Source organism: Hypanus sabinus, chromosome 3, assembly GCF_030144855.1.
Source record: "Hypanus sabinus isolate sHypSab1 chromosome 3, sHypSab1.hap1, whole genome shotgun sequence".
In the NCBI taxonomy this organism is placed as follows: Eukaryota; Metazoa; Chordata; class Chondrichthyes; order Myliobatiformes; family Dasyatidae; genus Hypanus; species Hypanus sabinus.
In genome coordinates, this window is record NC_082708.1 from 183,955,775 (window position 1) to 183,978,944 (window position 23,170).

General features: G+C 42.5%; 1 protein-coding gene across 1 annotated transcript in view; it reads left to right on the forward strand.

Annotated features, from left to right (window-relative positions):
* The first annotated feature begins 3,353 nt into the window (after positions 1 to 3,353).
* aup1 (AUP1 lipid droplet regulating VLDL assembly factor) overlaps positions 3,354 to 23,170 on the forward strand; it is a 59,706-nt gene continuing 39,889 nt past the window's right edge. The window contains exons 1-4 of the mRNA XM_059965754.1: positions 3,354 to 3,604; positions 4,834 to 4,971; positions 17,852 to 18,002; positions 20,480 to 20,667. Of these exons, the coding sequence (XP_059821737.1) occupies positions 3,564 to 3,604; positions 4,834 to 4,971; positions 17,852 to 18,002; positions 20,480 to 20,667 (518 nt within the window). The 5' untranslated portion in view covers positions 3,354 to 3,563. The remainder of the gene's footprint in view (positions 3,605 to 4,833; positions 4,972 to 17,851; positions 18,003 to 20,479; positions 20,668 to 23,170) is intronic.

The following is a 23,170-nucleotide window of genomic DNA, read 5'->3' on the forward strand; positions in this document are numbered from 1 at the left end:
ATCAGTGAGGATTGTGCTGGAGGCAGCCCACAGGTGTTGCAACCCTTCTGGTGACTACATACCATGCCCGCAACTTGCTAATCATAACCTGTACGTCTTTGGAGTATGGGAGGAAACTGGAGCACCTGGAGGACTTGCTAACTCCTCACAGTCAGTGGTGGGAATTGAACCCCAGTCGGTGATCACTGGCACTGTGAAGCAGTTGCACTATTTTGCTACCACTCCACAACATACATAACTCTAACCAGAATGTCCTTGGAATGTGGGGAGGAAACCAGAGCACTTGGAGGAAACCCACAGGGAGTATATACACACTCCTCACAGGCCATGGCAACCCAAATCCTACAGCAGGTGCTGTAAAGCATTACACTAACTGCTACGCTGGTGGGACCTCAGGTGATTTACTAATGACAGATTACTCTTTTATAGCATTTCTAACACAATTCTGAGCAGCACTGAAAGAAAGATCAGAAGAAGGGACTGAGATAAAATAAAATAAATAAAATAAATTTTTAATGGGCTTCTGTTGGATCATATTTGGGGACCATTTTGATAACAGTGAGATTAGCCAGCTGGAGATGCAGTGGCGTCAGCACCAGTGTTCGAGGTGAATGGTTCTGAATTCGAATCCAGCAAGCTCCTTGCACGCTTTTCAAACGTGCAGGTTTGAGCATCAATCTAGTGACCTGGCCTTGTAAAGACCAGACAAATGCTACGGAAACAGCAAAAAAAAAGCCGACCGATGCGTTACAATGTGCGAAAAAGTAACAAGAGTGAGAATCAACAAGGTCGTTTTGACCTTGCCCGTCATTGTCTCCTTGCACTGCACTTTCTCTGTAACTCTGCATTTTTACTGTTTTACCTTGAACTACATCAATGTTCTGTATAATGATCTGATCTGTATCAACAGTTTACAAGACAGGTCTCTTCAGTGTACCTCTGTACATAAGACAATAATGAACCAATTCCAATTCAGATAGAAGCTAATCTTTCCTCATAAAAACCTCTACAGTTCTGATGCTAGGTCTCAACTGCATCCATGATAACCTTGAATTTGACTTGTCCAGATTAAACTTCATCAGCCATTTCTCTCTCCATCTACTTTCAATTGGTCTGTATCCTTTGACAGCATTATGGGATCATTATCCAAATGAGGAATCACACATACATTTTCATCCAAATCACTTAAACACTGGATATGTATGGCCTTGGCAATAAACTCAAAACTTAAAAGAGACAGAGTAGCATCGCTCCACTATTACCCTTTGACTACTATGGCCAAACCATTTTTGAACCCAATCTACCATTCATTTCATAGAAACATACATGACAATACAGGCCCTTTGGCCCACAATGCTGTGCCGAACATTTCATATGCATTAATTATTTGAATCAGCCTACCATGTGGAACCTTATCCAATGCTTTAATAAAGTTCATATATACAACATCCACTGCCCGATCCCCAGTAATCATCTCAAGAAAATTAGTCGAGCTTGTAAGGCATGACCACCACAAACCAGCCTTGCTCACTAATAGAGTCACAGAAAAGTACAAGCACAAAAACAGGCTCTTCAGCCCATCTAATTCATGCCAAAACCATTTAAACTGCCTACTCCCAGTGACCTGCACTGGAATCATAGTCCTCCATACCCCTCTCATCCACGTACCTATTCAAATTTCACTTAAGTGTTGAAATCGAGCTCTTTTGCAGATGCGACAAAATCCTAGCCCTAAAAATATTCAATGGTGATTTCTCTACCATTGTTGTAATGCTCAATGACCTATAGTTTCTTGGTTTGCTCTTTCTTTTTGCTCATCTTACGCAAGGACCGCCTCTTCCTCCTGACATATAGCACGGTAGTGTAGCATAACACTTTACAGTACCAGCAACTGGGGTTCACTTCCAGCTGCTGCCTGTAAGGAGTTTGTACACACAAAGTACACTACAGATGCTGTGGTCAAACCAAGATGTACAAACAAGCTGGATGAACTCAGCGGGTTGGGCAGCATCCATTGAAAGGGGCAGTCAATATTTCAGGCCGAGACCCTTCGTCAGGACTAAAGAAGGAGGGGGCAGGGGCACTATAACGAAGGTAGGGGGAGGGTGGAAAACCAATCAGATGAAAAATCAAGGGGTGGGGGGGATAGGCAGGAGAGGTGAAGAAGGAATCTAAGGGGAAAGCACTATGTGTAGTAGATGAAGGCAGAGTCATGAGAGATGATAGGCAGCTAGAAGAAGAGACAGAGTGAAGGTGGGATAGGGGAAGGGAGAGGGAGGGAATTACCGGAAGTTGGAGAATTTGATGTTCATACTACCTGGAGACTACCCAGACGGTATATGAGATGTTATTCCTCCAACCAAAGTTTGGCTCATCATGGCGGTAGAAGACGCCATGTATGGGCATATCCGAATGGGAACGTGAAGGAGAGTTGAAGTTTGTATGTTCTCCCTGCGACTGCGTTGGTTTCCTCTGGGTGCTCTGGTTTCCTCCCACGGCCCAGTGACGTTGGTAGGGTTAATTGGTCATTGTAAGTTGTCCCATGATTAGGCTAGAATCCGTGCTGCATCTAAAAATATACATGCATAAATAAATTAACATTTTGAATCTTGAAAGTGGGCAATTCGTTAACTTTATTCCTAGACAGATTTCTGATTTTATTCTACAGCATCACGTTTCGGTAGGACATTTTTTTTAACCAATGATAACATTTTATGTTATAACATTTTAATCAATTCACAACTTCCATTCCTGGTTAGTCATTATGACGCCTCCAATGCACAGGATTGCAGGGGCTGCGAAAAGCGGCAGAGGGCTGTAGACTTAAGTCAGTTCCATCATGTCACAGCCTTCTTCACCATGCCAATATCCAGAACATCTTCAACAGGCGATGCCACACGAAGGCGGCATCCATCACCGAGGACCCTCACCATCAGGGACATGCCCCGCTTCTTACTGCTACCTTCAGGGAGGAGATACAGAAGCCTGAAGAGGCAAGTTTCTTTCCCTCTGCATCAGATCGTTAGTTTTCACACTATTTATTTATGTTTGCATTTTATAGATTTTAATGCAGCTGAAAAAACAGCAAATTGCACACGATTGCTATTAAACGGATGCCAACCCGGCGTGAGTCTCCGGCAGTCAGGACCACGCATGCGCACTGAATCCCACACAGTCGACCTCCCCAGGAACCGGGGAAACTGAGGTCGCGTTGCGGAAGGGTTGGACGCGTGTGCAACGATCCTTGGCCGTGCAGCTTGCTGGGATTTGTAGTCAATGTTCGCTAAAAGTAATTGGGAATGGGGTCTTCAGAACTACATATTCCGGCAGGCGCCGCCGGAGCGGCGTACGGCGCTTGCAACACTGTTGAGAGACGGCTGGGGATAACATGGCGGTGGTGGTCGGGCTTGGGCTGCTCGGCCTGTGGTAGTGGGAGAGAGAGGGTCAGGATTTCCGCCTTCGGGGCGGTAGGGGCTGGTTCCCCCCCCCAGAGGACCTGAGAGCGCTAGGCTGTGGGTGGTGACGGTGGTTGCCGCCGGAGTGGCGGACAGCGGTTTTGGGACATGGAGACGCCGCGATTGGAGCAGCTCTTCGACTTTAGGAGGTGAGCACGACCGGATTCGGGGGTGGGGGGAGCGGTGGATGCGGAGAGGGACCAGGGCCCGTGGGAGGGGAGTGTGGGAAGTGAAAGAGAGAGTGTGGGCTGGCTTGGAGGGTGTGTGAGGTGAGGTGGGGTGGGGGTGGATCGAGGCAGTAGGTAGAGATAGAAGGGATTGGGGTGGAGTGATGTGTGTTGCTAAAGGTTTAGAAAGGGGTTCCGTGCGGGGTGGAGGGAAGAGGACGTGGGATGGTGGGTGGGGGAGGTGGAGGGGCCAGGAGGGTGATGATGAAGGCGGGAGAGGGTAGCTGGTGGGCTGGATTTGGGTAGTGTGAGAGTGGAGTAAAAGGAGGGGTGGAGTTGGCGGTGGTTGGAGGAAGAGAGAAGATGGGAATGGTAATACACACAGAATGCTGGAAGAACACAGTAGGTCAAACATTATCTATGGAGGAGAATAAACAGTTGACATTTCAGGTCGAGACTCTTCATCAGGACCGGAAAGGGTTATGGTTTCAGAATAAGAAGGTGGTGGGAGGGTAAGGAGGACAAGCTAGTGTGAGTTTGGATGAGCACATGGTTGAAGAGTTGAACAGCAGTGGAGATCACAGAGTGGGAGCAGTGAGAGAGGGTCGTTCTGTCAAAGTGGAGATTTAAACTTCAGGGTAGGCATCCCTCGAAGAGACTTTTTAGTGAAGCAGCAAATCATAAACATGAGAGATTCTGCAGATACTGGAAATCCAGAGCAAGACAAACAAAATGCTGGAGGAACTCAGCAGGTCAGTCAGCGTCTGTGGAAGTGAATAAACAGTTGACGTTTCAGGCCAAGACACTTCCAACAGGATTAGAAAGGAATGGGAGCAATCTCAGAATAGGGAGGTGGGATTGAGGGGAAGGAGGACAAGTTAGAGTGATTCCGGGTAAGCACATGGTTGAATAGGTGGTGGGCAGCATACATCTGAGAGAGGATTGCCAAGTGAGCTTTGACATGGCTCAGACAAGACTGAGGAAAAGGATGGCTTATGTATCCTGAATTCCTCGAAGTATGATTGCAAATGTGGTGCTGCCTTTGAGTTGCTTAAAGTCTTACAGGAAATGTTATGGAGTGCCTTCAGCAGACATGATTTTCTAATTGCTCAAGCTGGAAAACCACTGTCTTATTTCTAATTTCCACATCCTAGGTTTATCTGCAAGGTTTGAAAAAACTCCTTGCCCGTCTGTTTCTTTTCAATTTTCAGGTTACCTACAGATGGTTTAATCCTGACCCTCCTGGTGTTGTACGCTCCGTTCGGCATCTGTTTAATGCTCCTCAGGATATTTATTGGGATTCATGTGTTTTTAGTCAGCAGCGCCCTCCCTGATAACTTTTTGCGAAGGTAATTTTTTTTTCTCTCCCTTCTTGGTTAATAATATTTGGAGGCAGTTCCATTTCTTTTGCTTGCTAGTCGTCTGCTAAGTAATTCTCTGTCATCTGCCAGAGGTGCGAATGAGAAGTTCTTGCACTTTGCATGCAAACTATAATAGTGTGTTTCTTGAGACTAGCATCAACTTCTAGTGTAGTGGTTAGCGTGATGTTATTACAGTTCAGAGTGTCAGAATTCAGAGTTCAATCCTGGAGTTTGTATGTTCTCCCTGTGGCAAGAGTGGGTTTCCTCTGAGTGCTCTGGTTTTCTCCCACAGTCCAAAGATGTAACAGTTAGTAGGTTAATTGGTTAATGTAAGTTCTCCAATGATTAGGCTAGGGTTAAATCGGGTTTGCTGGCAGTAAGGCTTGAAGGGACTGTTCCACGCTGTATCTCTAAATAGAATAAAATAAATTAAATCTATCACCTCTCATGGGGCATAGGCTGCTGATAGCAGCTCACCGGAGTCCTCTGTCCTGTGCCAGTCTTTCACGTTGTCCCCAGGTGTAGCCCATCTTCTTGTTGTATCCTTCCTTTGCTAGCAATAAGGTCTTTGGAGCTACTGTTGGCATTTCTGCAGGACTTTGTTTTTACTGGATGTGGTTACTATCCCCATGTCCAACCCTTCTCCTCTCATATCCACAGTGGAGTTTGACACTAGCACCAGTCAATCAAAAGCTACCACCCCGGGGCTCTGGGAGATGAGAATTGTCCAAATACAAAAAAAAATAAAACTCTATTTGCTCGCAGAATGACCTTTCACAGTTCTAGTAACCCAATGAACTCCTCAGTTTATCAGTTAAGTAACACTTATTTGAAGCAGTGGTATAAAGTTCTATATCACAGAAACAGGCCCTTCAGCCCTTTTCATTACTGCTGATGAAATTGCCTCCCGGTTGCCTGCTTTTGGCCCATATGCCTCTACACCAGAGGTTCCCATGTATCCCTCGGTTAATGTTAAGGGTTTGGAACCTGTGCTCTGCACCTTTCCTACCCGTTAACCTGGTTGAAAATGTACCAGCCTCTACCACTTCCTATAGCAGTTGATTCCATAAATCTACCGAACTCCATGCGGATAAAGGAGACCTCTAGGTTTCCCCTCACACCGTAAACCTACGCCCTTTAGTTTTTGACTTCCGTACCATGTGGGGAGAGAAAAGAATGACATTATCTCTGCCCTTCGTGATTTTATAAACTTCTTAAGGTCTTCCTCATTCTCTTATGCTCCAGAGAAAACAGACCCAGCCGATCCAGTGTCTCCTTACAAAGCAGGCCCTCCTGTCCAAGCAAAACCCTAAATCTCTAAATCTCATATACCTTAGTCCTCTCTTTCTGATGGTATGGCAACCAAAACTGCAATCACTGTTTCATTTGTGGTTTCTACAGCTGTAATTTGAACTCCCAATGCAGAATTATGCTTTCAGAGCTCTGTGCAATCACTTCCAGTACCATGGACCATCATTTTAAGGTGATTGGAGGGATATATAGGGTGGTGTCAGAGGTAGGTTTCTTTTTACAGGAAGTAGTGGGTGCTTGTAATGCCCTGCCAGGGTGCTGATAGAAGCAGATACGTTAGAGTAGGGATTCCAAACCATTTCTTTGTGGGGACTAACCACAAGTCGCTACCATTAACTGAGAGGTCAGTGGACCCCAGGTTAGGATCCTATGCATTAGAGACATTAAAGAAATGCTTAGGCACATGGAAGATGGAAAACTGGAGGGTTGCATGGGAGAGACTGGCTTGATTGATCTTGGAGTAGGTTAAAAGGTCAGCTCAACATCGTGGGCCGAAAGGCCTGTTCTATGTTCTGGTGTGCTTGAAGTTATCTTTGTGAACATTCCTTTTAATTAACTACTTCCTCATTTGAAAATTTTATATATATAAAAAAAATTGGCTGGGCTAATATTTATTGCTTAGTCACCATCATCAATATTCAGATTCAGTTTATTGTCATTTAGAAACCACAAATGCAATGCAGTTTAAAAATGAGACAACGTTCCCCCAGAATGATATCACAAGAGCATATGACAAAACAGACCACACCAGAAAATCCACATAACGTTTGGCAATCCCCAATCCAGAGTCCGGAGAGGCTGCTGCGTATAATATCGCACTACCGTCTTAGCGCGTTCCCCAGAAAGGAGCTCCAAATCCAACAGACAAACAAGACCAAAAACTACATAATTACCAAACCACATAATTACAACATATAGTTACAACAGTGCAAACAATAGCATAATTGATTAAAAAAAACATACTATGGGCACAGTGAAAATAGTCCAAGATGTTAAAGGACTGTAAGTTAAAAAGAAATCGCCACAGTTTCCACAAGTCCCCAGGGTCCCGACAGACTCGCCATCCCACGCCGGTGGCAGAAGGGAATACCCCCGCTATGGACTTCCAAGGCGCCGCCCAACTCAGCCTCGCAGACGCAGCACACAATGGAAGCTCCGTCGAAACCAGCCTCGCAGACGCAGCACACAATATTTACTGTTCTGACAATATTTGTTGCTTGTTTTGTATCTTTGCTGTGTGCAAACCAAATAACGTATTTCCCTAATTTGTAATCATTTGGTTCAGTTATTAGAAACCACAGAAATTCAAGTTCTTAATTCTATTGAAGGTGGAAGTCTGATCTACCGTCAGTGCTCTTCCAGCTAGATTAACCGAAAGTATCTGATTATTAGAGGAAATTGAGGTCACTGGCAAGTTGCAGAAGTTGAAATATACGTGTCAGAGCCATATGTACATCTGTGTCTTTTTTAAACATGCAGTAGGAGCTGTGATATATTCACAGCTGCATCTGTAAGCTTTCCTTTCCCTGCCATTTCATCTATCCTTCCCTTACTGCCTGCATCTGCAGGATCTTAGTGGCCACTCAAGCCTACCCTGATTTAACAAGATTGTGTCTGATGCAGCGTAGGACTCCACATCCACTTTTTCTCTCACTCCCAATAAGCCTGATCCCATTGAATATCTTAAGTATATTTAATGGCTTTTCGCACAGCTCCTTCTTCATTCTTCTAATCTGTATCCTAATGGGCTTAATTCTGAAACTGCCCTTTGTTCCAGATATTCCATAATATGAATGGTACAGTAACATAGTAGAAAGTGTAACAATATTACAGTGCTAGTGTCAAGGGTTTAATTCCTACCCCTGCCTGTAAGGAGTTTGTATAGTACAAAGATATACAGGTTAGTAGGCTAATTGGTAATGTGGATGTAATTGGTCAGCAAAGGCTTGTTGGATTGTAAGGGCCCGTTACTGTGCTATAGCTGGATAAATAAGAAAAAATCCAAACATCCTTTCAGCTTCCACCATATTAAAATAAGAAATTAGGACTAAGAGCAAGCTATTCTACTTTTCAAGCTCACCCTGCCTGAAGAGCTGTGCATCAAAATACAGGTCTTTCCATTCACCATGTCCATGCTGACCATTTTGCCCAATCTACACCAATTCCATTAGATTTGTCTTTTACGCCTTGCCCATTTAAATGCTTCTCTAGACGTTGCGATTGCATCTGATTCCACTGCCTCTGACAGTGAGTTCCAGATATCTACCACTGTGTGTGTGTATATATATGTATACACACACACACACACACAAGTTTTATATAGATATATATATAAAAAACTTCTCACATACATCTTGATGTGGCTTTGATTACTTTATCCTAGCAAGACATTCTAATTATCTTCGCCTCTAATTTTTATAAACCCTGAACGAGGTTGAAGATCAACATTGTCTTGTTCACACTAGAGGTAACAAACCCGTGTCTAATCTCTCCCCATAACCAATCCTCCAATGTGGGCAATATCCTAGTACATCTCTGCACTCTGTCCAGTGTGACCACAACCTTCATAAAGTGTAGCGACTAGAACTGCTTACAATAATTTTAAGCTTAACTATTGAAGTTGCAACGTAATATCCTATTTATTCAATATGATTATGGCAGATCTGTCATCGGCCTCATTTTCTATGCCATTTTCCCACTGTACTCACTTCCTTGATCATTAAAAATGATCATTTAAAATGGTCATTTACCTGTAAGTATACCCGATGGAACCTCCGCAACCCGCTAAGGTAGAGAGTTCCAGTGATACACTGTAGTATGTTTTAAAAACACAGGATCTTATTTCAATACAATCACCTGTGATTGTGCTACATTTCAATGAGTACAAATCTGACCCGATCAGCCCTGTCTTCATATGTCAACCCCTTAATCTACTTTTCTATATTTATACTCTATAACCTTGCGATAAAGGTCAGCATGAGCCTTCCTGATTACTTTGTATTCCTGTGTGTCTACCCTTTGTGTTTTATTGAGTCGTAGATCTCTTTATTGCAGTCGTTGTAACCTTAGTCAAATTAAATAATTTTGTTCTTTCATTCTTCTTTCCAGAAAGGACAACTTTGCATGTTCCCTTAATTATTCGCTTGTCCACTCATAGAGTCATAGCACACTACAGCACAGAATTGGGCCCTTTGGCCCATCTAATCCATACCAAACCATTAATCTACCTAGTCCCATCAACCTGCACCCGGTCCATACCCTTTCCATCCGTGTGCCTAATCAAGTTTCTCTTGAATGTTGAAATTGACTCCGCATCCACCACTTGTGCTAGGAACTCATTCCACTCTCTTGCCATCCTTTGAGCGAAGAAGTTCCCCTTAAATTAGTGGTTGCGAACCTTTTTAAGCCCAAGATCCCCTACCTCGGCCTTAGTGAAAGGCAAGATAGACCTACTAAATCGTTTAGACACACTCATGCGCCTCAGGTAGAAGGGACCGGAAGTGGAGCCCCACAGCCCTGGAAGCAGTCGCTCTTTGCAGTCGGCTTTCCGTAGTGGGAATGTTGCTATCTTACCATTATCTTAATTGGTATTACTTGTTTTTATAATGCTTGTTTTTACAACACCTTTAGTTCTACATTTCATTATTTAATTTTATTTCAACAAGAAAACTAAATTAATAAAAATTGACTGTTGCACTCAGTGTGATGACTGGGTCTGAATACTTTCTGCTAGTTCCCTGAAATTTGTCTCATAACTACAGACAGCCAGTCTGAGTCATTCTGTGAGGTGTCTGTCAGTAAGACTGCTCCTGTACATAGATTTAATAATTTTCATCTGTTGCAGCACAACGCAAACCGGACACTGAATATTTGAATGGACAGTTTCCTTTGTTAGTCTGAATGTTGAATCTGCCACGTTTTTCAGGTGTTTTGTATTGGTAAACTGTTACTGAGACACTAGTATAAGTTTCAGAGGTACGCAAAATAATGACACCACTGTTTTTTGTTTCCCAGTTCTTTTACATTTGGGGAATATTGGAATTTAATGGGGAGAAGTGTTGTAATGTGAGCATTATAAAGATCGGTTGATGCTGATTAGGTTAATGGTGATGTAGCGGCGCTCCCGCTGAGGAGAGCTGCTTGTGGGGAGAGGTTGTTTCCGGGTTGCGGGGTTTTGCTTTCGGTCTTTTCTGCCAGGTGCGCATTTTTCTTTTTTTTTTATCTACTGGGAAAGTCTCAAAGATCGACCGGTCGATTGTGATCGACTGGTTGGCGACCACTACCTTAAACTCTTTCACTCTTAGCCCGTGATTTCTAGATGTAGTCTCACTTAACCTCAGTTGAAAAAGACTGGTTGCATTTACTTCTCAGAATTTTGTATACTTCTCTTAAATCTCCCCACATTCTTCTATGTTCTAGGAACTAAAATCCTAACCTATTCAGCCTTTCCCTGTAACTGAAGTCCTCAAGTCCCGGCAACATCCTTGTAAATTTTCTTTGTATTCTTTCAATCTGTTTGCATCTTTTGTATAGGTAGGTGACCAAAGTTACACACAATACTCATAATTAGGTCTCACCAATGTCTTATATAATTTCAACATAGCATCCCAAATGTAACTCTTCACAATTGTCTGCATTAAATTCAACCTGTCACTTTTCAGCCCATTTTTCCATCTGGTCCAGATCTCACAGCAAGCTTTGATAGCCTTTCTTGCTGTCAGTCATGGTGTCATTTACAAATTGCTGATCCAGTTAACTACATTATCAATGAGATCATTAATCTAAATCACAAACTGCAATGGACCCAGCACTAATCCCTGCAGCACACCACTAGTTACAGGCCTTCAATTAGAGAGACTACTATCTATTACCACTCTGGTTTTCCCATGAAGCAAACGTCAAATCCAATTTACCACTTCATCCTGAATGCCAAGTGATTGAACCTTCCTGACCACCCTCTCTATTGGGACCTTATCAAAGGCCTTGCTAAAGGCCATGTAGATGACATCCACTGCCTTGCCTTCATCAACTTACCTGGTAACTTCCTAGAAGATTGTTTAAACACAACTTACTACGCACAAAGCCATGTGACTATCTCTAATCAGTCCTGGTCTAACCAAATACTCCTGTCTCTGATTCTTTAGAATATCTTTCAATAACTGGTGTCAGGCTCACTGGACTATATTTTTCTGGCTTATTTTTAGAGCCTTTTCTTAAACAAGGTGAACAACATTCGAGCGGTGCAGGCTCGAAGGGCCGAATGGTCTACTTCTGCACCTATTGTCTATAACATCAGCATCTCACCTGTGGCTAAGGAAATTTAAAATATCCTCAAAGAACTGTGTGCCCTGTAGTTTTGTAATTACATCTTTTTTTCCTCTTTGGAGTGAAGTAGGATGAGAGGTGATTTGATAGTTGTATAAAATAAGAGGCATAGACAGAGTAGATGCCAGAGACTTTTTCCGCTGCGTGGATATTGCTTATAGGAGGTGGCATAATTTTGCGTTGGCCTACTTTAGCAAGGGATTGAGTTCAGGAGCTCGAGCTAATATTGCAGCTCTGTAAAACCCTGCTTAGACAACATTTGGAATATTGCCTTCAGTTCTGTTTGCCTCATTATAGAAAGGATATGGAAGCTTTGGAGACTGTGCAGAGGAGGTTTACCTGGATGCTGCATCGATTAGGAAGCGTGTCTTATGAGGATAGGTTGAGCAAGCTAAGGCTTTTCTCATGGTGTCATTTACAAATTTGCTGATCCAGTTAACTACATTATCAATGAGATCATTAATATAAATCACAAACTGCAATGGACCCAGCACTAATTATAAGGGTAATTATCAGAGTGAGAATGGATGCAGAGGAATGGGATCTAGTTGGATGGCACACATTCCTCATTATCCCCTATCTTCAACAATAACTCAAACCAGGCTGAAAGCAGAACAGACTGCTCTTAAAGAACTGCTAAATGAAATAAATATAAAGATATGAACCAGGGCATTACAGCAGAATATAGTGTTGGAGTTACAGAGAAAGTGCAGTGCAGGCTGACAGTAAAGAGCAAGGCCATAATGAGGTGTATTGTGAATTCCAGAATCCACCTTGATGTACAAGGGGATCATTCACTAGTCTTACAACAGTAGGGTAGAAGCTAAACACGTACAACATGCTGGAGGAACTCAGCAGTTCAGGCAGCATCCATGGAAACGAGCAGTCAACGTCTCAGGCCGAATCCCTTCGTCAGGACTAAAGAGGGAGGGGGCAGGGGCACTATCCTTGAGGTGGTAGTGTGTGCTTCCAGGTTTTTGTTTTCTTCTGCCTAATAGGAGGGGGAGGAGGGAAAGTCCAGGATCAGTATGGGGTCCTTGATCATGTTGGATGATTTTCTGAGGCAGCAGTGTAGACAGTCCATGGAGATGAGGATGGTTTGTGATGTGCTGAGCTATGTCTGCAACTCTGCAGTTTCTTGTGAATGAACTCCAATAATCACTTGTGACTTTAGCTCTGGATTAGCAGATTTTATGGACTGTGGATGTTTATTTATAATTCAACACATCTTAAATTTCTTCTCAGATGTTGCAGGTGATAAATTTCCCACTGAACCTCGTAAGTTTAGAGGGAACATGGGGAAACAGGACATTAACACAACCAATTCTGCAGATGTTGGAAATGCAGAGTAACAGACACACACATAATGCTGGAGGATCTCAGCAGAGTAGAAATAGAGTTGTGCCGAGACCATCTGTCGATGCTGCTGAGTTCCTCCTGCATTTGTGTGTGAAACAGGGCAAGGTCATTGATTTGTATTTTTCTTTAAACACAAGGGAAATGGTTCCCTGGTCAGTTTTAATAATCTGGGAACTGGGACTTTGAGTCTGAAAGGAGTGCCAGAACTGGGGCCCAGTGAGCCAGAAGAAACTGGCAGATAATACTCAGTGAACTATTGGAATTTCTAAATGGTTGAATTGTGGATTATTGGAATTTAACTCTAATATGAACTTCTTGTCAACAAACTGAAGTTGCAATCCTGCCACAGTGGGATTCTTTTTCCCTTGGGGTCCATTGGTATTAGGTCATTCATCAATCCTGTATCATTACATAATACTAGATCTAAAATAGCCTCCTTGCCAATTGGCTCCTTATTATGTCGCTCTGAGAAACTATCTCAATACATTCTATGCTCGTGACAGATGTTACTAGATAAGGAAAAAAGTACTTAAAATATAAACAGTAAAAATAATTTGTAATATGAAGCCTTAATGCTTCTGACTGTTATTTGCATAAGGGTGATGGCTTTGAGTCTGCTGGATGAGTGTTGTTTCACTTTTTTTTGCTGTTGCTAGTTTATTGTGGGTTTTGTATTCTTAAATCACTTTAGGAAAGCAGTAGTGAAAATCTTATTTCAAATTGCCCCTTACCCCAAATGACTAGAAACATGAATGAAGTAGCTGATAGTAGTTGGACTTGGGACCCTATGGTGAAGAACTGTTACAGTGATAATTTGTGATGAGACGATTGACCTCCAGCCACCACCATTTTCCTTTGATTCCAATGATTCCAACCAATGGGGGGGCTTTTGGCCTGATTCCCTTCAACTCCAGTTTATCCAAGGCTCCCTGTTGCCTTGATATCAGGGGCAGTTAGTTAACTTCATCTCAGGAGTTCAGTTCTGTGTCCATGTTGACTGACAGGACCCAAACTGAACCTCTGTGAGCAGTTTATTAGGCAAGTCGTGCTTGATAGCACTTTTGGTAATCCTTTCTGTCATTTTTCTGGTGATCGAGTGTGTAATAGGATACTAATAAGTTAAGTCAGATTTGTTCTGCTTGTGGACAAGTGGGTAGATGCCACTGCTATAGGCTTACCAGGAGAGCTTGGCCAAGAGTACAGCAAGTTTTGAAGCACAAGTCTTCGGTACTACTACTGTAATGTTGTTAGGTCCATAATTACTCATGATGTGTCAATTATTCTGATTGCATTCTGTGCTATAGAGGTGAAAGAACTGAAATTGAAAATTTTAATATATTTTGGTGCTGTTTTACTAACTGTATTGAAGATTTTCAGTAGTTGTACTTTGCTCCTTGGCACAGTACGAATTTGTTTTCTCCAGCTCCGACTTGCTCCAGTAGGCAATTTGGTCAGCATAGTCAAGCTGAGCCAAAGTTTCTCTGCTATATAACTGGCTCTGACTTGCGGTGCACCAAGCCTCATTATGAGGGATATGGGCTTTTTCCATAGAACCATAGAATATTACAGCACAGAAACAGGCCTTTTGGCCCTTCTTGGCTGTGCCGAACCATTTTTCTGCCTAGTCCCACTGACCTGCACCTGGGCCATATCCCTCCATACAACTCTCATCCATGTACCTGTCCAAGGTTTTCTTAAATGTTAAAAGTGAGCCCGCATTTACCACTTCATCTGGCAGCTCATTCCACACTCCCACCACTCTCTGTGTGAGGAAGCCCCGCCCCCAATGTTCTCTTTAAACATTTCCCCCTTCACCCTTAACCCATGTCCAAACACGAGGAAATCTGCAGATGCTGGAAATTGAAGCAACACACACAAAATGCTGGTGGAACACAGCAGGCCAGGCTGCATCTATAGGAAGAAGCACTGTCGACATTTCGGGCCGAGGCCCTTCCTTTGTCCTAATGAAGGGTCTCGGCCCGAAATGTCGGCAGCACTTCTTCCTATAGACCAGGGGTCGGCAACGTTTACCACTGAAAGAGCCAATATGGACCCATTTCCCACAGAAAAGAAAACACTGGGAGCCACAAAATGAAATAACACTGCATACAACGGTTTTTTTTTGCCTTTATGCTATGTATAAACAAACTATAATGTGTTGCATTTATGAAATTGATGAACTCCTGCAGAGAAAACGAAATTACATTTCTGCATGCAACAAAAACATTTTGAACTCCGAAAAAAAGACGTTGGGTTGAAGGTTACTACTTAGGTAGCCTACCTTGGATCGAAGAATTAAAAGAATGCGAGCACTGGCGGGTGTCAGGCATTGGCAGTTGTGATGTATATTAATAGCGATAAAAAAACACGTTGTAGCGGTGTGCTACACGCAGCGCTAAAATAAAGACTGCAGTCAAAGGTAACTTTATTCGAACTAAACAGCCTTGCTTTAAAGCCTCCCTCAACCCGTCCCCGTGGGCGCGGATGCTCCAAAAGACGTACTCACAAACCCCCGTAGGCTATCTCCCTTAGCCGGAACGGTGGCTAATTATGAGCCGGTTCGGATGTGCCAGGAAACGGTGTCTCCGCAAAGTTTTCAGATTGTACAAGATCACCATAATCTTCAAATTTCGAATTACATTTCAAAAGCTAACAAACCACGGGGAGCCGCATCACAGAGATCAAAGAGCCGCACGTGGCTCCGGAGCCGCAGGTTGCCGACCTCTGCTATAGATACTATCTGGCCTGCTGCATTCCACCAGCATTTTGTGTGTTAACCCATGTCCTCTGTTTATTTTCTCCCCAGCTTCAGTGGAAAAAGCCTGCTTGCATTCACTCTTTCTCTACCCATCATAATTTTATATACCTCTATCAAATCTCCCCTCATTCTACGCTCCAGAGAATAAAGTCCTAACCGATTTAAGCTTTCTCTGTAACTCAGTTTCTTAAGTCCTGGTAACATCCTTGTAAACCTTCTCTGCACTCTTTCAACCTTATTAATATCCTTCCTGTAATTCGGTGACCAAAACTGCACACAATACTCTAAATTCGGCCTCACCAATGCCTTATACAACCTCGTCTATACTTTCCAACTCTTATACTCAATACTTTGATTTATAAAGGCCAATGTACCAAAAGCTCTCTTTACTACCCTATCTACCTGTGACGCCGTTTTTAGGGAATTTTGTATCTATATTCCCAAATCCCTCTGTTCTACTGCACTCCTCAGTGTCCTACCATTTACCTTGAATGTTCTACCTTGATTTTTCCTTCCAAAGTGCAATACCTCACATTTGTCTGTTTTAACTGCATCTGCCATTTTTCAGCCCATTTTTCCAGCTGGTCCAAATCCCTCTGCAAGCTTTGAAAACCTTTCTCATTGTCCACTACACCTCCACTCTCTGTATCATCAGCAAATTTGCCTATCCAATTTACCACATTATCATCCAGATCAATAATATAGATGACAAATAATAATGAATCTCCTCAGGACCTCCTCTAATGCCAGCACATTCTTTCTTAGATAAGTGGTCTAAAGCTGCTCACAATGCTCCAAGTCCAGTCTGACAAATGCCTTGTAAAGTGTAAATATTGGCTTGGCTGGGCATGAAGGATAAGTTTGCTAAAATAGTGACAACAGTCCTCTACCCAGGTAAGCAAGTGGAGCCTCTATTTTAAGATTTAACATTTTACGATTAGCTCCATTTGTCACAAGTATATCGAAGCATAGAATGAAAAGTGTCATATCAAATCAGTGAGAATTCTGCTCAACACCCCGTAGGTAACACCACACTTAAGGCACCGTTGTAGCATGCCCCATAACTCACTGACCCTAGGCAACAACGGGAATTAAACCCCGATTGGTGATCACTGGCTCTATAAAGTGATGTGCTACCATGTCATCTCTTTCAATAGAAAGCAGCCCTCTATTATTGCACTGAAAATGTGAGGTGATGAATAGAAGCATATTTATGTTAAGGCTAGAATGATGGGTTGAATTAATGCACTTGGACTCTGCTTCCAGATAGCACTATTTAGCACCATTAGAAGAATCCCTCTTTCAGATGAAGTGGTACACCAGTCCTGAATTGTATGTAAAAAGATCTCATGGGACTATTGCAAAGAAGAGAAAACAGTGCTCTAGTGAGCTGTCTGATAATTAATGACTTGACAAAAATATCTATTCAGTTTGCTATCTGTAGATTAGGAGATTCATTTATAAATTGCTCATCGTTGCACTAAGGAGTAATTCACTGTTATAAAGTAGGTTGAGGCACCTAGATGCTGATGGACTTCGCATAACTATGGGATTTTCACTTTGAGTTTGGGGTCACTTTGGCTCTTGGGCTGTTCTGGAGGGAGTGATGCCTACTCTTCCGTACCCTGGGAGTGGGCAGTTGGTCTCCGCGGTGAAGAAAACTTGCACATACATTACACAACTAATGGGTTACCACGGTTAGCCTGATACTGTTGCAGCTCAGGACATTCTGGAGTTCAATTTCAGTGCCGTTTTATAAGGACTCTCTGCATCCTCCCTGTGGAATGTGTGGGTTTTCCCACTGTGCTTTGGTTTCCTCTGACAGTCCACAGTCATATTGGGTAGGTTAATTGGTCATTATAAATTGTCCTGTTTGGGTTAATCAGGGTTGTAGAGTTGCTGCAGTAGCATGGCTTGAATAGCCGGAGGGCTAAGTCGGCACTGTTGCGCTAAATAAATAAAAAGACAGAATCACGAGAGGTGATCAGACAAATGCTGCCCAATTTGTCAACTTGTTGGTCAACATTAGACGCTTAATATGAAGAACGATTCTTAAATCACTTATCCAAATTCCAGTTGATCTTAATTGTCTCTCTTTTCTGTGTCATGTTCCAGAATTATCGTGCGAACAATGTGCTCGGTTTTAGGCATGTTTGTTTCTCAAGCTGACCCCAGGCAACGAGATAAAAATGTCAAAACTTACATTGCCAACCACATTACCCAGTTTGACCACAATGTGCTGAGTTTCATCACACCATGCCACACGGTAAGTTCAAGGGAGTTTGAATGCTTACTTACATTTGGCAATTCCATCTGTCAAGTACAAGGCGTTTCAATCCAGTGACCCAGCAAGATTGCTTTTTATTGTTAGTCTATTCTTTTGCCACAGTCATCTCCAGGTTATCTGTGCAGGGATTAAAATCCGCAAATTTACCAGTCTGTATAGTCTTTGATCCTTAGAAAAACATTTTTAAACCTTTTTATTCATTTTACTGTTTGTTGTCATCATGACATGATTGTCTTTGGGGCAAAGTTCTCTGCGTCCCATAGTTTCCCAAATCCCTGCTTTTTCAAGAGGTGCTGCCTCAAGAAAATGACAGAAGCAACACATATATATATGCATGTGTATGTGTGTGCATGTATGCGCACGTGCGTGCGCACACACTTGCAAGAAAAAGTCTGTGAATCCTTTGCAATTACCTGGTTTTCTGCAATAATTACTCATAAAATGTGGTCTGATCATCATCTAAGTCATAATAGTTAAACACCATCTGCCTAAATTAATAACACAAAAATTGTACTTCTCATGTCTTTATTGAACATTTTGTTCAATCATTCACAGTTCAGGCTGGAAAAAGTATGTGAACCCTTGTATTTAATGACTGAACCTCCCTTAGCAGCAATAACCTCCACTAAATGTTTCCCGTAGCTGCTAATCAGACTTGCACAACAGCGAGGAGGAATTTTAGACCATTCCTACATACAAAACAGTTACAGTTCATCAATATTTCTGGGATACCTTACATGAGTAGCCCCCTTCAGGTCAGGCCGCAGCATCTCAATTGGGTTAAGGATTCCAAGCAACACATTTTCTTCTTTTAAAACCATTCCGTTGTTGATTTATTCTTCTGATTCTGATCACTGTCTTACATCATCCAACTTCTGTTAAGCTTCAGGTGATGGACCATTACCCTGACAGTCTTCTATAAAATGTCTTGAGCTCCTCCAGCAATTTGTGTGTTGCTTTTAACTGGAGGAAGCCGATGAGGTTACAGAGAGAATATACAAAACTCTTTACAGAGAGCAGTGAATTGAGCCCTGATCTTCCAATCACTGTCACTGTAAACCATTATGCTACTTTTCCACCCTCTTCCTTTAACTGGAGCTTTACTCCAGTGAATTCAGTTGAATAGAAAAATAGATTTATATTTTGTAATGTAAATTGGGATACTTATTTAGAAAGGGAGCATTTTGGATTGAGATTTATTCTCTGTTTTGATTGTTAACCCATTTAACAGCTCTAAGACTTCATAAGACATAGGAGCAGAATTTTCAGCACACTGAGTCTACTCTGCCATTCCGTTATGACTGATTTATTATCCCTTTTAGTCCTATTCTCCTGCCTTATACCCTTTGTCACCCTTACTAATCAAGGACCTATCAACCTCCGCTTTAAATATACTTGATGACTTGGTCTTCACAGCTGTCTGTGACAATGAATTCCACAGATCCAACATGAGAGGTTCCTCATCATCTCTGTTTTAAAGGGACATACTTGTATACTGAGGCTGTTCCCCCAGTCCTAGATTCTTCCACTACCGGAAACATCCTCTCTGTATATATTTGATAGTTTTTGATGAGATTCTTCTCTCCCCATCCCCCCCCCCATTCTTCTAAATTCCAACAAGTATAGGCCCAAAGCCATCAAACACTCCTCACATGTTAACCCTTTCATTCCTGTGATTATTCTAGTGAACCTCCTCTGGATCCCCTCCAATGCCAGCATAGCCTTTCTTATGTAACACTCGCTTCGCCTAGTGGCTTAACCTAGGGGATGAGAACCTCCCTGGCCGGCCAAACTTAATAAATCTTGTTTCGGTGGATGCGGCGAGATGTATCCCCTGTTTCAAATCAGTCCCCTGAAATAACAAACAATACCCAATATGGGGTTAAACGATTAAGATTTATAACTCTTACTTTGACCACGTGGTTAGTAGAGAAACAAAATATAAAAGAAAAAGGCACCAATGTTATAAAACAGTCTGTGCTCAAATTGTTGGAGCTCACTCAGCAAGATTTTCTTTCCACCATTCGATCTTCTCCGAGCATTGCCAACCCCAAACTCCCGTCTGGAGTCCACCTGGTCAGGCGGCCTGCCAACCCTCTCAAGTCGCATCTCTTCTCTTCATTCCCCTCACGCCTTCTGGCAAAAGCCCGCAAAACCAACAGCTTCCAGACATACAAGAAAGAATAACATTTCCCCCCATTGGATAGCCACTGAATATCAAAGTGCATTATCTCTAGTCATAACCCAAACATTGCAGCTACAGAAAAACCATTACCTCAGCAATTAACATTACAGAGAAGTCCTTACACTTAGATAAGGGGACCAGAACTGCTCACCATATTCAAAGTGTGGTCTGACCAATGCCTTATAAAGTCTCAGCATCACTGTTTTTGTTGTACGCCAATTATGAAAATATTTGCTTAATCTTCATGTTTCTGTTTTACATGTGGATTTAGCCCTTGCTGGAGGGTCGGCCTGGATTTGTGAGCTGGGCTCGTGGCTACCTGGAGCTGGGCTGGGTAGAGAGCCGGACGCGTTTGGTGGAGTCACTTCGAGAGTACAGCTCCCCAGAGGGGGAGCAGACATTATTGTTATTCCCAGAGGATGAAATGACCAATGGAAAGGTTGGGCTTCTGAAATTCAGGTACGACTCATATTCTATAAGCTTGAGATGTGCTGGGATTCAGTTGAGGCAGAAAAGACTCGTAAATTTATACACCTCATTGTCTCAATTGTTGTGAGTTGAGGTTACTGTAATTAATGTAGGAAGCCTGACAACCAATTCATTTACCCAAGATCCTGAACTTCTTTGTCTCTCAACAGTTCCGTGATATTACAATAGGTTAGGACAGGATGTGTGTAAGAATGAACACTTGGTGGACCTTGTGGACTCACTGAGCTTAAGAGCTACTGAGCACTGTTTTTCAAAGTCTAACCCTTCACTATGGAATAAAGTTTGCCCTTACAGAATTTATCTTGGGGTGGACTGTGTGTGGGGAGGGAGAGAAAACAGTTACAAACAGAAAACAGAAAATTGGACAAAGTGCTACGAGAACATCCGAGAGGATCATAGGAGTCTCACCACCATCCATTGGGTACGTTTATCAGGAATGCTGTATGTACAGGGATCTTAGTATTATCAGGGATCCCGCCCATCCATCCAGCATCCTCTGACTTTCTACCATTAGGCAGGAGACTCCGATGTATAAAGATGAGGATGGTCAGGATAGGAAATGGCTTCTTCCCTCAGGTCATTAGGCTTCTGAACTCCCTGCCACATCTAATGCAAATGTCACTGGGCAGTTTGTACTGTACCCCACAGTATTTAATTTATGCACTTTAATTTATCTAAAGGTAATTCATTTGTAGATTTTATCCTTATTCTAACTTATTCTGTGTTATGTGTGCTATTGTGCTTTACACCCCGGTCTGGGGAAACGTGGTCTCGTTTAATAGTCTACATGTATATAGTTAAATGACAATAAACTTGACTTGAAAATTATTTTTCAACTCCCATTTAACACATGCACAAATGACGTGAAGTTTGCATGTTATCTCTTTGGATTTCCACTTGGTGCCTCAATTTATGTCCATACCCCAAAATACGGCTGGTTGGTTAATTGGTCACTGTAAATTGCCTCTCAGATGAGTGGTAGAATCGAGGGTGAAATAGGAGCGTGAGGAGAGTTTAACAGGGTAGGTCAAAATTTACTGCTGTATGTCCCAGTGATTGAGGTTTACCCTAGTACAGAGACTGACAGCAGGTTCTAAACTCCTTTGCTAGCAACAGTCATCCCTACCTCCATCCTGGAAGACATATCAGAATTTTATCTATCAATGAGATTCTTGTTCTTCTAGATACTGGGATTCCTGCATCTGTACAGATTATTAATACAAATATCTATTCAGCCAATCATGTGGCAGTAACTCAGTGCATAAAAGCATGAAGACGTGCTCCAGAGGTTCAGTTGTTGATCAGATCAAACATCATGTACAATGTCCTGGGTATGTTACTCAAAATGGCCTCTGGTTTGTTACAAGTAGGAATGTTTCTTTGTCGGATAAGTGTTTCTCTAGCCGTTGTTTCACTTTAGAATGGCTGATATGGTAATTGTATTCATTTGTTAATCAATGGGGAATGTCATTGTGTCTTGTGATGCTGGGAACTTGGGGGAGGGGTTTTCGCGGGTTTTTTGGGAGAGGCCGAGGAAGACACTGAAGAAGGTGGACGTGTGCTGGACTGCTCGTAAGACCACCGGGGTGGTCCCAGGTGCGACGGCCAGATGGGTCGATTGGTTCGTTGATTGAGCTCCAACGAGTGCACTAAACAGACTGAACTTTGATAAGTGGCGCCTTTTTTTTTCCTTGTGTATATATATTGTATTGCTTACTACTCTTTTAATTTTAGTAAACTCTTTAAAGTGTATTTCATAACGGTATTTGTTGTGGATTTGATACTGTTGGCGGGCTCGAGGCGTAAACTCGATTCTCACAGCACCTGCGTGTACGGGAGGTGGGTTGGAGAGTGGCTGGATCCCCTTTTTCCCCTAGACATATACCAGCCTGTTGGGTAAGGGTTACAATCATAATGAGGAAGAAGTGTGATATTAAGTGACTTTGACTGTGGAATGTTTGTTGGTGTCAGGCAGAGTGGTGTGAGTATCTCAGAAACTGTTGATTTTCTTGTCCTGGGATTTTCATGTATACCAGTCTCTGAAGTTTACAGAGAATGTTACAAAAAAAAACATCCAGGGATCGGCAGTTCTGTGGCAAAAAGGCCTTGTTAATGAGGGGAGTCGGGGGAATGGCCAGACTGATTTAAGCTGACTCGAAGGTGACAGAAACTCAAATAAACACCTGTTACAACAGTGGTGTGCATCTCTGAATACACAGCATGTCAAACCTTGAAGTGGATGGGCTGGAGCAGCAGAAGACCACAAATATACACTCAGTGGCTACTTTATTATGTACACAAGGTATGTTGTGAAGTTTGTTTAATGGCAGAAGTACAGTGCAATACAAAAAAAAACTAAGTTGCAATAAGAAACATAAAAAAAACAAGTAGTGCAAAAAGAGCAGAATAGTGAGGGTAGTATTCATGGGCTCATGGACTATTCAAAAATCTGATGGTGGAGAGGGAAAAGCTG